This window comes from Lytechinus variegatus, chromosome 2 (genome assembly GCF_018143015.1).
Source record: "Lytechinus variegatus isolate NC3 chromosome 2, Lvar_3.0, whole genome shotgun sequence".
Classification (NCBI taxonomy): Eukaryota; Metazoa; Echinodermata; class Echinoidea; order Temnopleuroida; family Toxopneustidae; genus Lytechinus; species Lytechinus variegatus.
Genome location: NC_054741.1, coordinates 2200108 through 2214908, shown reverse-complemented (window position 1 = coordinate 2214908; position 14801 = coordinate 2200108). Strand labels below are relative to the sequence as shown.

Here is a 14801-nt window from a genome sequence, read left to right as displayed (position 1 = left end):
GAGAGGTGGATAGATAGAAAGAGAGAGAAAGAGGGAGAGATGGATGGATAGATAGAGAGAGGGGGGAGACAGAGAGGTCGATATATAGAGGGAGAGGGGGAGAGAGAGAAAGAGAGAGAGAAGGATAGATAGATAGAGAGAAGGAGAGATGTTGTAGATAGAAATATGGACGGACAAAGAGAAAGAGAGAAAAAAGACAGACAGATGCTAGAGAAGGAGAGAGATAGAGAATTTGAGAGACAGATAGATAGATGTTAGATAGATAGAAAGATAAAGAATGAGAGAGACAGAGAATATAGACAAATTAACAGATAGATAGATACATAGATAGATATATAGAGAGAAATAGAGAAAGACAGACAGATGGATAGATAGAGATAGATAGATGAGAGATAGATAGATGTTAGATAGATAAAGAGGGAGAGAGACAAAGAATATTAACAGATAGATAAGTTAAAAAATAGATAGATAAATAGATAGAGAGAATAAGAGAAAGACAGACAGATGGATAGATAGAGAGAGATATTAAATAGATAATTAAAGAATGAGAGAGACAGAGAAGATTATTAACAAATTAACAGATAGATAGATACTCTAGTTAAAAAATAGATAAATAGATAGAGAGAAATAGAGAAAGACAGACAGATGGATAGATGGATAGAGAGATAGATAGAGAATTTGAGAGATAGATATATGTCAGATAGATCAAGAATGAGAGAGTAGAGCGACAAATTAACAGATAGATACTGTAGTTACATAGGTAGGTAGAGAGAGAGAAATACAGAAAGACAGACAGATGGATGGATAGATAGAGAGAGATAGAGAATTTGAGATAGATAGATGTTAGATAAAGAATGAGAGAGACAGAGAAGATTATTAGATAGATAGATACTGCAGTATTGAACCTGGAAAGTATAAGCTCAGCTGCGGATAACTTCGGTGCGGACTTTGGATCGCGCGCCCAGCTGATAATGTAAACAAACGTAGACGTAGACTCTTCACTAGTCGCTTTTTGGCTACTTTTCCGGAAAATGCCTTCGCCAGGGTGTAAAACGGAAACGCGCATACCGGTAACTCTATGGTCGGCGGGATATCTTTACTCACACTCAAGACAGGCAGACAAACGGTGCGGCGTGACGATAAATAATCATATGATATAGGTATTGTTGATTCTCAGAATGTAGCGTTACACCAGTATTTGATCAGTCTTTAGATTATTATAGATTGTATTTTGCATGGCTTTCTATTGAATACATTTAAAAAGGGGTTTGCAGCGCATGCTGGCGGCGTCGTCACATTGTTTTGATCTCGCACGCCCCGACCACAGTGCATTGAAGTGCGGCGCCGGCAAGGTCCTTCCCCCCGAACTGCTGGCTGCAGGTGGCGTGCATTTCCGGCGCGGCTTTGAGAGATAAAATCACTCACTGAGAATTAGACGAGTATACGTACCTAGGCCTAGCCGTAACGCACTACATGTATTAGAAAGTTAGATCTAGTCGTTAGTCCTGTTCCAGTGGGCAGTGCCAGTGCGAACATAGCACAGCCCAGGCCCAGGCAGACTGAGTAATAATGTGAACAATAGCATTTCATTCTTAGTTTTAAGTTACATACGGTATGTATATTATTATTTGAGGCTTATGATAGACATGCTCCAGTGCTTCCACTTTTTAAAACAAAACTTTCCTGGAATTTACTGTTAAAGTTCCTGGAATTTTACAAATGTTCTCTACTAGTCCCTCCGCAAGATAGTTCTTCTCTTCTAACTATACTTATTAGTCTATAGCCCTTCGGAGTAACTTAACAATTACAATCCAATGTCAATTGCCATAATCGATTATGAGACCGAGACTGTTTTGTACACATATCAAACGTATGTGATGCATTATATCACAAGACATTATAAGCCTAAAAGATGAAATATAGGCCCTAGGGCCCAGTGACGTAGTGAGCCAAACATTTTGAAGGGGTGGAAAATGCATATCAGGCAAGAGAATTGTGAGCAATCAAAGTAAGGAAAATTTTTTACATTTTCATAGCATTGAAAGATCCATGCAACTTTGAGATAGATTTTGTCATTAAAGTAGACAACCGAAGAATCAAAAGTATTTTATAATGACTTTTTTTGGTCATCATTGTAAAGGGGAAGTATTACTAATCAGATATATAACTTCACCTTTTAAAATAGTGATTAGAGTTTGCAGAAATCAGCTCTCAAAAATGACTTATTTTCATGGCATATTTCTGCCTTCGTCCGTCCTCTGGCGAGCTCCAGCTGAGTGACGTCACACCACGAGCAGTGAGCAGCTGAGCTGACAGCAGCCCATTGAAGACGATCTTTCCAATCAGCGTTTTTTGCTCTTAGAATAGTTTATTCCTCTCAAGATTGGTCTTATTACATAGATAAAAGTTTGAATTTTCTGAACAGTAAAATGAAATGCACATTTAACATATTTTGGTAACCGATATTTAGCTTAGAAAAAATTATTTGTTTTCAAGAAATATTCGTGAATAAACAAAGCATATTTTCACTTAGAAATCATGCTTGCACCACATTGATATTATTATCAATATAAAGCATAGACATTCGTCTTCACAACTGAATAAAAATTATGAAATTTAATTACTTAGCAAGTTCAGGAACCACAAAAAAACACGGCAATATATGATCGCGAAATGATTGGAATTGCACTTGGATTGCCGAAGCATTGCGGGGCAACTACAGCGAACGCACTTTGTTCATATATCGTTATGAACACGGTCTATATAATAGCATGGTCTGTGGACAAATCTGTACGCACGCGGTTTTTTTTATGAGTGCGGGGATCCTGGTTCGAAACTCTTTGATTTTTTTTTGGTTCTGGATTTTTTTTTTTTTTTAATTATGTTCCTTCCCCATTCCTATCAGCTCTTTTTTCTCTTTTTATTTTCATGTGAGATTCTATTCAGTCCTGTATTTATTAAATCTTACTTCTTAATTGCTGCTTTTGATTTTCAAGTTCTTGATTAGATTCTCTACTTATATTATTTGGGCAGCGACTCACTCACTCACTGACTGGAGTGGAGCAACACAATGACGACTGCAGTGGACAAAATTGGTCTTTACAGTCCACAATTCAATAAAAACGGGCAAAGGAACACAGTTCTGAATCACGTTTGGTCTGAAGTTGTCGAAAACAGAAATTGAATATCACATTACATGAAGAAAACGGTAAATTCGGAAGATATTGAACAGGTCAGTAAGGTGATTCAGTGCATGATGCACAGAGAGATGATGAGCACGTCGATTGTGTGACGTCATAATTCTCGACCGTTTTCGGCTGCGTGATTGTCGGTCTGGGGGGCTGAGAAGGGTGTCTAATAATTTCATTTCTTGCATTTCCACGACATCTATAAGACTTTTTAGTGACATATTTGTGTATAAAAAGACAATACCTTTCCATCCATATATAATTTGTCTATAATCATCACTTTCGTGAAATTTTCTTCGTGTGTCTCCTTTAATAATCAGAAAATAATAACATTCCTGGAAATGATAACTCCTGGAATTTCCTAGATTTCGGGAAGAGAGGAAGCACTGCCTTGCCATTGTTGCATAAAAGATACCTGAAAGACCATTGAAAAAAACTCTTATAACTAGTCTAAGCTCAGTAAAACAAGAAGTATATATTCACTTTTTCAGAGCCCTTTTGAGGGGTCTTTCGGCGCCATTCCACAGAGATGACAAATTTCAGTGATCTTGGAGACTGCTGTAAGACCTTACCAATTTTTGGTCTTTCAAAGGTCTCCCTTTTGTGGAATAGGGGGCCTAGCTAGGCGTAGTAGTGTAGTAAAGTGCAAAAATATAAATGTAAGTCTAGGCCTAGTGGACTCTTTGTCTTTGAAAAGATTTACGCTGGTATGGTATCATTTTGAATAAGATCTTTAAATTGTTGAAAAATCTGCAAATCTGTCTTTACACTGTCTTTGAAATGTCTCTTGTAAAATAAGATGTCCTTGCACTATTTGCAGGATCCAGCAAGAATTGGGTCTAACAGATAATACTGTTGTCTAGAAAATTTGCAACATTAAATCACAATAGTGCCTTACCTGTTAAAAATTTTGTTGTATTTTTCAAAGTTTTTTTAACAATGAAAAATATATAATTCAGAATACCTTTTATCTCAACATGTTATCTTGCTCACAGTTAATTTTTACGCATTGTTTTTAGTTACAACATGATCACTTGGTGAATACTGATTTTATTGTATCTCTGAAAATACAAAAATATTTGTGTTATATTTCAGAAGTTAATTTGTTTTGTGTTTGGAATTTTGATGATGACGGTACCTAGTTTGCTATAGAGAATATGCTTTAAGATCTTAACTCAGTTTTCTCTCTTGGGGTTTGTGCATTATGCTCTGATAAATCTCATACAATTTTCAACTCATTAAAATTAACTCACCAGAGAGGGAGTCGAGACAGAAGATCTTCCCCCGACTAGAGATGGACATCAATGACCTTCCTCCAGAACTGATCACGTGTATATTCTGTAGACTCCCAGGGAAGGACTTGGCCACCGTTGCCCAAACATGCAAGAAATTCCATGAAGCTTCTCTAGTCGAGGCTATCTGGCTATTGAAATGCAAAGAAGGTACAATTTTAAAAACGGACATACTGAAACTTTTCGACATGCACTCATTGGATTAAAAGCTCATGTATTACTATAACGCAAGAGCAAAACAATATATAATAGAACCGAAATAGATAATGAACGCTAAATGGCAAGCCGTGATTGGCCGTCAAGGTAATGTAGGCTCAGTACCAGCTGTAAATTGAAGCGAAGCAACTAAAATAACGCAAGGGTTCTTGCGACCTCTTCTGGCGGCACAGAATCAGGTCTGTTAGCTCACTTAGCTGGATATACGCTGCCTTGAGCATGCGTTTTAGTCATTCATGCAATTTTACTCCGATGAGTGCATGTCGAAAAGCTTCAGTATCTCCATTTTTAAGTTTATTTTACGGTTTTGCGGTACCAAACACTTATTCATTTACAATAATTTTAGAAAGATCAAACCTCCCCCTGCGTAAAAAGAAAAAACTTATTATAAAGATGAATGAATAAATTTAGTAAATAATGAATAGATAAATACATGAAATAAATCAATGACAGATTATGCATGTACTAGGTAGGTAGGTAGGTAGGTGGGAATGGAAATTACAGAATAAGAAAATAACTATCATAATAATTGGACAGTCAGATTGGAGTTAGAATTAAATGTTTTATTTTTCCATTTGATGTTGAGGTAAATAAGTGATTTCTCACTAGGTTGCTATTCATATTGCATTGAAACACAGAAATAGGACCAGGTTGGGCCTTTTGCATAAAAATTTTTACCTGAGAAAACTCTGGTAAAAACTGAAAACTAAGGTTAGTCTGATTTCTGCCATTGACTTTAACACAGGGCAAAAACTCTGGTAGAAACAACCTGAGTTTTCTCAGGTAAAAAGTTTTATGCAACGGGCACCAGGAGTCCTCTCAGAAAATTATTGTGCATTCTAGTATGACTTATTGCTATATATTTTTTTTCATGGAGTATTTATGATTATTAGCACTTTGCCTTCAAATTTTTACTTAGCTCAAAGTATACAGGTTTAGAACGCAGACCTTTCTGTAATTTCTTCAAATTTTTTGTATATCAGAGTTTGGTGTGAGTGCGGAGCTTCAGGGGCCAGATGTTGAGTCTTATCGACAGCTTTATACAAAGGGTATGTATATATCATTTCTTAACCCTATTTGGGTATTAATTAAATTCATATTTCAACATTCAAAAATCTTATTAAATATTTACACATTTCTTTTTCAAATAAATATTCCAAATTAAATTCCTAATAATCCTTTCCTGTTCGATTTCTTATAAGTATATATCTATAAATACACCGAAAGGCAATAGACCCCCTTCTTTGAGAGCTGTAAAAGGGTATGTATGATATCATACATGTACCTGTATGATATTGCCTTTTACGCTATTAATCAATTTATCACGATATAATGCTAGCCTTCATACAGAAATGGGTTTTGTATATATACTAGTACATAAATATTTTTTTCATTCTCACAAGAATTTCACATTAAACGCTTGTTGAATTCCCTTAATCCATTGGAGACTTAGTCCGCATGTAGTCTATAGAAAACATGGTATAGCAAAATCTTTCAACGGGTTAGCAGCCTATATGCTGTAAGCATTCCTAATGACTGAACTATTGATTCAAATTTAATGAATGTTTCTATACCTGCATCCAACTTTCTACATTGGTATTCCTAATTGTAAATTTATTGATTACTGGCAGTGAAATATATTGGAACATGAAAAGAAATGTAATAAACGTATGAAATATACAGTGTAAACAAAGTTTTTGAAATGTATAACCTTGTCATTTTTGTACATATTTGACACCGTAGCGACACAGTCCAGTAAAAGTATTTTGATGTTATTTTCTTTGCTTTCTGTTATGATCTATATACTGTGTGTTGGCTTAGTTGGTAGAGCGTCTGTCTCACGTCCGGGAGTTCAAATCCTGGCCTCGTCAGACCAAAAGACGTTAAAAGATGGGAGTTGCAGCTGCTACCCTGTTTTGCATTCAACAATTTAAGGGATAGAGAAATATCAATCTAGGGCATTACAGTGACCTTGCTCACGATCAATTGGGCAAAATTTCGTTTCAGAGTATTTCTATGTCTGATTTCTATTTTGAAGAGTAAAACATAGCTTGTCATTGTTTTTCATAGTTCTCTATCCGTATGGACATTTACTTGGTGTGTGGCAACCTCAGATGGGGCCATATGGAGGATTGGTGAAAATTCAGGTATGATATAGGAATTGAAAATTGATTATAATCCAAGACACTGCATACAATCAATCCATTGGGTGCTGCAGTCAACCCATGTGAGGTAAATGGGTACCGACAAGTTAATTCCTCTAAAAGCTATCAGTATGGTAATCATTCCACTAGCTTAGCCAAAGTAATAGGGGAGCGCCTTCAGCAAAAGTAAACAAGGTGGATATAAGCGCTATAAAATTACCCAATATCAGTATTATGTGTTGTCTGACTATGATGACAGAGTTTAAAAGCCCACAGTGTTTGTCTCGCCTGAACGAAGTTCGGTAGAGACCTCTTTATCACTTTTCCTGTTGGTCTGTTAATCTGTTTCAAAATGTAAACGTTTTTGTTCAACTTGCTCTCATTTCTTTTTTCCTGCGTCAATCATGCTTGGTACATATGATCCTTGGGTTATACCACATGTGTGCCAATAAAGGTGATGGGGTCAAAGGTCATATTGGAGTCGAAAGGTCAAATGATGTTATAAAGCTTTCTTTCAACTTGCTCTTATTTCTTTCTTTTTTCATCAGTTATGTTCACCCTTGGTTCATATGATCCTTGGGTGATACCACGTGTGTCTCCATGAAGGAGATGGGGTCAAAGGTCATCTAGGGGTTAAAAGGTCAAGTTTTTGTTCAAAATGCTCTTATTTCTTTATTTCTGCATCAATTGTGTGTACACTTGTACAAATAACCATTAGGTAAGACCACACTTGTGTTCATGAGGACTATAAGTTCAAAAGATCATATTCTATCAATCGCGATGTCGGGCGAGACTCTTGGTTCGTGAACCAAGCCAAAATAGCCATTTGAATTTTAATAATATGAAAAAAAAAAGTGCAAGCCATAACAGCCATTTGGAGTTAAATATATTTCTTCTCCATTTGTCTTTCAGATAACAGGAGGAATAATCAAAGCCATTCAATACATCACCCCTGTTGACCCTAAGGTCTACTTACCCCTCCGAACCAAGGACTTGTTTCAGGTCCGATTTGACCCGCAGGAAGGCCTGGCTCACGTGGAATGCCTAAAGGGGAAGAACGGACCACATAAACTACAAATTATGGCAGTAAGTTTATTTTTATGCTTCAGCCCACCCACAGGATTGGAGAAGATCTGATTATATTTAGGGTTATAAGGTCATAGTTTAAAGGTAAGAAGTCTGTATTATACACACGAAAACGGCTACGGCTTGTCTTTTCCTATGAATAAGGAACCATTTGTGGGATCAACTTGGCTCTTGTATGCATAATTATAGAAGTGGCAATGATTTGATCAGATTTAATGAGGTAAAGGATCTAGGTCTTGAATTACATTTAATGGCTTGTTCCTGCAATTTTTTATATTAAAATTAGATAGAATTAATTCTTGGCTCATATGTCTGTTTGGAAATGGCAGTGATCTGATATTTGAATAGTTATTACAAATGCAAATCATGTCTTGCACATTTCTTTCTAACTTCTTTTCCAGAATTCATCAAAACCAGAGCCTGAATTCACGGTGAAGTGTTGTAAACCAGAGAAACACAACTCATCAGTTAGCCAGAGAGGAGTAAGTAATATAATCCTCATAACAGAATCATTGTATATTTTGATCCAAATGTTTGAAGAAAATTCCACCCTGAAATCATGTTAATAGGAAAAAATGATTAAATCCTGGCTAAGGCGTTGGTAGACAATGATGGTGATGGTCATGTTGACATTGATGAAGGTGGTAGTGATCTTGATGGTGATCATGGATATGATGATTGACAAAAATGATGTTAATAGTTATTATGTTGTAGTGGCAGATCCAGGCAGGGGCTTTGGAATATGTGCCCCCTAAATATTTTGAAAATCAGCCACGGAACATTCCTTTTCATACAGCTTAAGGTGAACAAATGTCGTCTGCATCTCCCTCTCCCCCCCCCCCCCCCCCCTCTATGTTAAAAGCCTTGATCTGCCAGACTGCCACTGTCTTGTAGCAAAATACAATCCTAAAAAAAATTGTTGGACTTGTTAATTTCTTTTCTGTATATGTGAAATATAGCCTGCTTTTTAAATGTTTAATTTACACTAGCTCGTTTGTTCATTGCTTTCTCCTCATGTTTTTCATAAGATACTGATACTTAATTTCTTTCACACTTCTTTCTTTATCTTTTTCTCAGAGTATACAAGAATTTCGGGATTGGATTATGGAAGAAATTAATGCTGAACCTGGTGAATTTGTCATTCAAAACTTTGACTTTCATTTGGATCTTTTAAAGATGAAGTATATCAAGCTTAGGGAATATGAGTAAGTGCCATGGGCCCATATTCTGAAGTCGGGTTTAACTTAAACTCATGTTTAAAGTTGTGGTTTAAGTATGGATAGCCAATTGTTACATAAATCACTCACAGTATACATATCATATATCAGCCTATTTGGCTCTCAAGTCATTCATAATTGTCTAGGAGGTATAAATAAATGATTGTCTTCACCATCGATGAATCAGGAAAGAGCACAGTAAACATAAGAAACATACAAATTAATAAAAAATTTGACACTTTTGGCTTTCCATAATTTTAGCACAGAGTTAGACCATGGTCTAAGTTAAACCTGACTTGAGAATAAGTGCCATGAAGGCTAAATCGCCACATGGTCTACAGTCACTTGGTCTTCTTTTTGGTCTGATCGCATCCCACATGGTATAATACTTATTTGTATTCAATCAGTTTGTCTACAAAACATTTGGTCTAATCACCATTTAGCCCATTTATTACTCTTATCTAAATTCTATTTGGCTATACCAATGTAAAATTTGTGGCTTCATATGTGAGATGTTTCCACATTTGTAATATAAATTACATAGAATCCCATTTTTGATGGGTTATGATGAAGAATATTTTCTCTACAGAAAGAGGTATGAAATGATGTGTTTGGGGTTATATTGAAGACAGAAATGAAAGCACTTTCAACATTTGAGAAAATTTCATTTTATGAAATTTATAGCTCATGACATTTGAGGGGCTGCTCGTTAAAATTACTTTTTAAAAAAATACCTTACTATCTCACTTATCTTTACTTTGAATCATATCATAGTTCAATCTGTACCTTCAAGGGTTTGGAGCCACCCAAGGCCATAGATAATATGCCAATTCAACCAGGAATCTTCAAAGGAACGTATGGAGGCCACGGCATTGAGCTTATATATGTCACGTACGACGGCAATCGAATCAAAGGAATTAAAATCTCGGTGAGTCAATCAATTCAGTTTCACTGGCTTTGTAACCTTTTCCAGTCATTACCAAATCAGTGGCTCTTGCAAAATGGATATTTTGTTGTTTTTTAAATTATTTTTTAAAGGGGTTGTCTGTGTATATACGTATTTATCAAACTATACGGACATGTCAAAAGCCAACAATATTTTGAGGCCATCAGTAGCCAAATGACAGGTATGTTCAGTTTTATCAACAAGTAAATATTTGTCCGGATTACATCACTTTGAAGTTAGAGATAACCTTTTAGGGGGAAAAATTGTCAGAAACAACATTGGCCTAACATTTTCCTGTTTAAAATGGTATGAGTGATGGGCAGGTTTTTTTGTTTAAAAGGTATACAGCTGTGTTCAAAAGGTAGTGAACCCCACCACAAAATGCACTCCTTCATGATGAGTGTTGAATGTAACACTACAATGTTCGCCAAGCCCAGAGAAACAAATGTTATTGAATGTAATATATTGTCTTCTGACTTCGCAAATATAAGCAAAATGTTAACACTTTGAATGTGTTCAATTTTTTGGTGGGGTTTCCTAACTTACAAGCACCAATGTTCATATTGAAGTGCCCCAAAGTTTGAACAATTTTCATGCATATGCATGGGATGGAATTTCAACTTAGTGTGATTTTATCATTCCACAAAACCACAATAGAAATCCATGAATTTGTAAACTTTCCAGGTTGTTTAGTTTGTCAACATAATATTACATTGCTTTGATTTCAAAATTAAGTTATATTAGTTTCATCTTAATAATTTGATGCTATTTCCTCATTCCCACTCTATGTAATTTGAATTCATTTGGGCCTTTGCTAATCTGTATACAAAGACAATAAATATCAGCTTCTGTGAGGGAGCATTTCATTGAGTTTCTTGTCAGTGATTAAGATTGTTATAAGCTGCTGAAATCCTTGCATCTGATTAGTTTAGAGAAAAACAATATTAAGAGACTATAACTGACATTTTTTCTTTATGAAACTTGAAAGCTTCTGAAGTCAATGATGGTGTCATGATGTTGTTTTTCCAGGGAGACCCTAACGTGCCCGCCACAAAGGTCTCTTTGGAGGTCCATCTGGATGAGCCCATGGTCCTGGACCTTGCCCAACAGGAGAGTATATTTGCTCTAGAGGAACTGGACCTTGAAGTTGTAAGGACATCATCCGATGAGACCCAGACCTCGCAGCCCTTCCACCTTCCATTCGAGGTTCATGATCGTGGGATGACCCTCTTGGGTCAAGAAACAGGACTCAATCTGGGAAGGTGCAAACAGAGGTGAGAGGGCTTTGACAAATCATCTTTAGATCTTTCTCTCCTCGCTCTAACTTCCGACAACCTGAGCGGCTGCACAGAAATGTTGTTAGGGTCAACCATGCGCTAACAGATGCCCTGTTACAACGGGTAATGTTGCAGCGATGCCTATTGTCACAACAGGTTATTTACACCTTGGATAAATGTTTTGAATTTTACAATCCAAAAGATGTGACTGGACTTACTGTCGCTCTGTTAGGCTAGCAACATTTCTGTGCAGCCTGCACTTAATAACCACCCTTTTTTGTACAACTGATCTTGAAGTTTTACTCATATCACAAACTAGTGAAGCCATGATAATGTGAGAGCGTTGCATCTTTTCATATGAAGCACAAAGCAGAGACTTATCAATGCAGGAAATTCTTGCAGATAGAGGGTCTGATGTACATCCTTTATGGAATTGCTGTAACGTATTATTATAGTAATTCTTTACAATGAAATACTATCATGGATATTGTTCAGAATTTCCCTTAGTTTGTAGATTCAAAAGTCCATGTTGATTGATTAAATCATTGCTTTTTGGAACAGGATGGTCCCTCTACAAAGCCATGTGAGTCACAGACTTTAGTAGTCAACAAGTTGATGAATGATAGATGCACAAGATTCCCAAGCCTTAATCCTATATGATTTTATGTCATTGGCTTTCCGTAGTTGATGCTAATTTAAGTTAATCACAACTCTTCTTAAAATTGGGCCTATGGGAATGAGTTGAAATCCATTCAATAGAGATACAATCAATTTTATGAGAATGATTGGTCTACGGCTTGTAAAGCTTGATTTCATCAGTTTGTCAGTGACCGGATCTACAATTGCTATCCTTTTTTCGGTGTAATTGACACTACATGGCTTAAATTGATCTTTAGTCCATTGCTGTGGATGCTCTATTAATTGGCTTTGATACCCCTCTCATTGATCTAAGAGATTTTTCATGCCCTTTGTTAGAATTTCCACATGTACTGTAATATAAAAATGTACTGTAATATAAAAATGGGCCCTATGGAAAAAACAGCCTTGCCTTAGAAATATTGACATTTCAGGCCTGCATCTTTCATATTATCGTTGTTATCTTCACTGTCCCGTTGACAATGATGTCCTTTAATATCTTTATTTCCATTGATATCTTGTCCATTTTAGGTTTTATGGTACAGGGTTAATTGCCATGTCTGGATTCAGGGATGCAGAGAGGACTCCTGCCCACTGCATCATATTCAATGATGATGTCATGGCATTCCTATGGTTGAAGCTGAGGTCTGTTAGTATTTATAGCCGAGTGAAAGAGGACGTATGGTCGTGACACCATCTTTTTCATTCATCCATCGGGCATCAGGCGATTGCTAGGTACTACATGATGTTTATATCGATACAAGAAACTTTCATCGGTTGGGGATGATCAAATGAAATAGTGTTAAAACTTCTACCAACCTCGCTCATATGTATTGCGAGCTTTCATCCAATCCTGTGATCAGTCACACATTGCTACCTGAAGTCTGTGTCTCGTAATCACTAGACCAAAGATGGAAGACAGTAGATATATAGGCCCGTATTCTGAAGTCGGGTTTAACTTAGACCGTGGTCTAAGTCTGTACTAAAATTATGGGGAGCCAAAAATTCTAACATTCTGTTCATATTGTAAATTTCTTATGTTTACTATTTGTTTCCTCTTGCTTTCATGATGAAGAAAAATACTTCAGTTACCATTCCCAGACAATTTGGGTGTCATATGAGTTAGTAAATTGGGTGTGTACTGCTAGGGATTTGTGTGCCAATTGGCTCTCCATACTTAAACCGCAACTTTGAACCATGGTTTAATTTAAACCAGAGTTCAGAATACAGGCCTTAGTCTCTTTTATATACCAAATGGAGACTCTGGATGTCTATTTATTTTTTACACAAATTTCTTGCACTTTTATTTCCTATTTATGTAGCTTTATTAGGAAGTGAAAATACAGAACAGCTGAATATGCTCTATATGCAAAAGTTGCTTTTATATATTGAAATTTTCAAAATATGTCATAATTTCTGAATCAATTTATTTATTTGTATTCCTGGAAATCTGAGGCAGAATTTATTTAAAGGGATTGTTTCACTTTGTGAGAAGCTGATTTAAGAAATTCTCAAAATAAGATGAAACATGTGTATAAGTGCTTGTTTTGTCCTAAAAAAACCTGAAACAGACTACAATATAGGATGAAAAATTTTAATTTAGACACAAGTAGCAATTTATGAGCCTGATATTGAGAACCGTCTGTAAGACGCATTCAGCTTATGCCCAGTTTTCTCAAATTCGAAAGGTCTGTTGGCTGTGTTGACTGCCTTCTGACTGAACCAAAATGAGAATTTTTAAAATCAGAACAAAGTGAAATTATCATTTTTATTTGAGAGGTGTTATCTTTACTTCAGACATTTTCATTGATGTGTGTGAAAAAATCTCTTTATATTTGAGATCATGAAAATCATTGCTAAAAGCACACGTATATTTCAAATCATGTAATTAAAGGTTCAATCCATCTTTACAGAGTGGAGTCCATCTAGCAGAAGAGGCCTTAAGAGGGATCGCAATAGGCAAATACTGTATAAAATATCTCAGTTTACATATTGCCACAGTAATATTGAAAAGCATTTACCCGAACTTACCTGGGCTATTTTGCGAGCTTAAAGTCCGGGGGGGGTGACTAAAATTTGCAACAAGGTAAGAATATCTACACTGTCGTACAGGTAGATTGCACAAAATTCATATATTTTTTTCTATATGAACTAATTATGCCAATTTATTCATGAAATCATTCTTTTTGCTCTTATTCACTAAATAAAGCTCTTAGAAAGCTAATTTATGGTGAAAATATTCTTTATGGCTTTCCAAGCAACTGTAAAGGGAAACAATTCTGGTACCATAATCAATTTCTTATGTATTTAGTTTTTTTAGACAATTCATCGGGGACATAGTTTAAGTGACAACTAGCATCAAAATAAATGACTGTTAATAAAAGTGAGAATTATCTCTTATTTTGAAGTTAAGATTAGATGAAACAGATCTTGAATTGACTTTGTACATGATATATACATTTTTGAGCAATTTTAGTCTGACATTCACTTAAATAATGTTGCATAATTTCGTTTATCGAATGCCCAGGCTTGCAAAGTTGATCTCAAAAGATGCGCGAGACTTGAAAGTAAAGTCAGCGAGCAGCGCAGTCAAAAACTTTCATGCTGCAAAATGTCAAGGGGGGTGGGTTGAAAACATACAAAACATGTGAATGGCTGTACACACATTTACTGCCACACTGAAGGTGATATTTAGATAAAAATCATGTAATTCATACTCAGTATTTGTGTGTATGTAGATTTTGCCACTTTTAAGGTGTTAAAGACTTTTTTTTCCTTTGAAAACCATACTTACTCTAT

General features: G+C 35.9%; 1 protein-coding gene across 1 annotated transcript; it reads left to right on the top strand.

Moving 5' to 3' along the window:
* Window positions 1-1068: 1068 nt before the first annotated feature.
* Window positions 1069-13852, top strand: LOC121407048 (F-box only protein 31-like). Its single transcript, XM_041597963.1, has 10 exons — window positions 1069-1160; window positions 4445-4630; window positions 5680-5745; window positions 6767-6843; window positions 7753-7926; window positions 8328-8408; window positions 9004-9131; window positions 9918-10071; window positions 11119-11363; window positions 12534-13852. Exons 2-10 carry the CDS (start codon window positions 4483-4485, stop codon window positions 12691-12693), a joined length of 1233 nt encoding a protein of 410 aa, XP_041453897.1. The 5' UTR covers window positions 1069-1160; window positions 4445-4482; the 3' UTR covers window positions 12694-13852.
* Window positions 13853-14801: the final 949 nt, after the last annotated feature.

What these genes read in the sequence shown, in the direction of transcription:
- LOC121407048 (XM_041597963.1), top strand. Translation starts at nt 4,483, where the DNA reads ATGGACATCAATGACCTTCCTCCAGAACTGATCACGTGTATATTCTGT. An exon ending in CATCAGTTAGCCAGAGAGGA is followed by an intron (nt 8,409 to 9,003) that starts GTAAGTAATATA and finishes TCTTTTTCTCAG; the next exon opens with AGTATACAAGAATTTCGGGA. An exon ending in ATCAAGCTTAGGGAATATGA is followed by an intron (nt 9,132 to 9,917) that starts GTAAGTGCCATG and finishes ATCATATCATAG; the next exon opens with TTCAATCTGTACCTTCAAGG.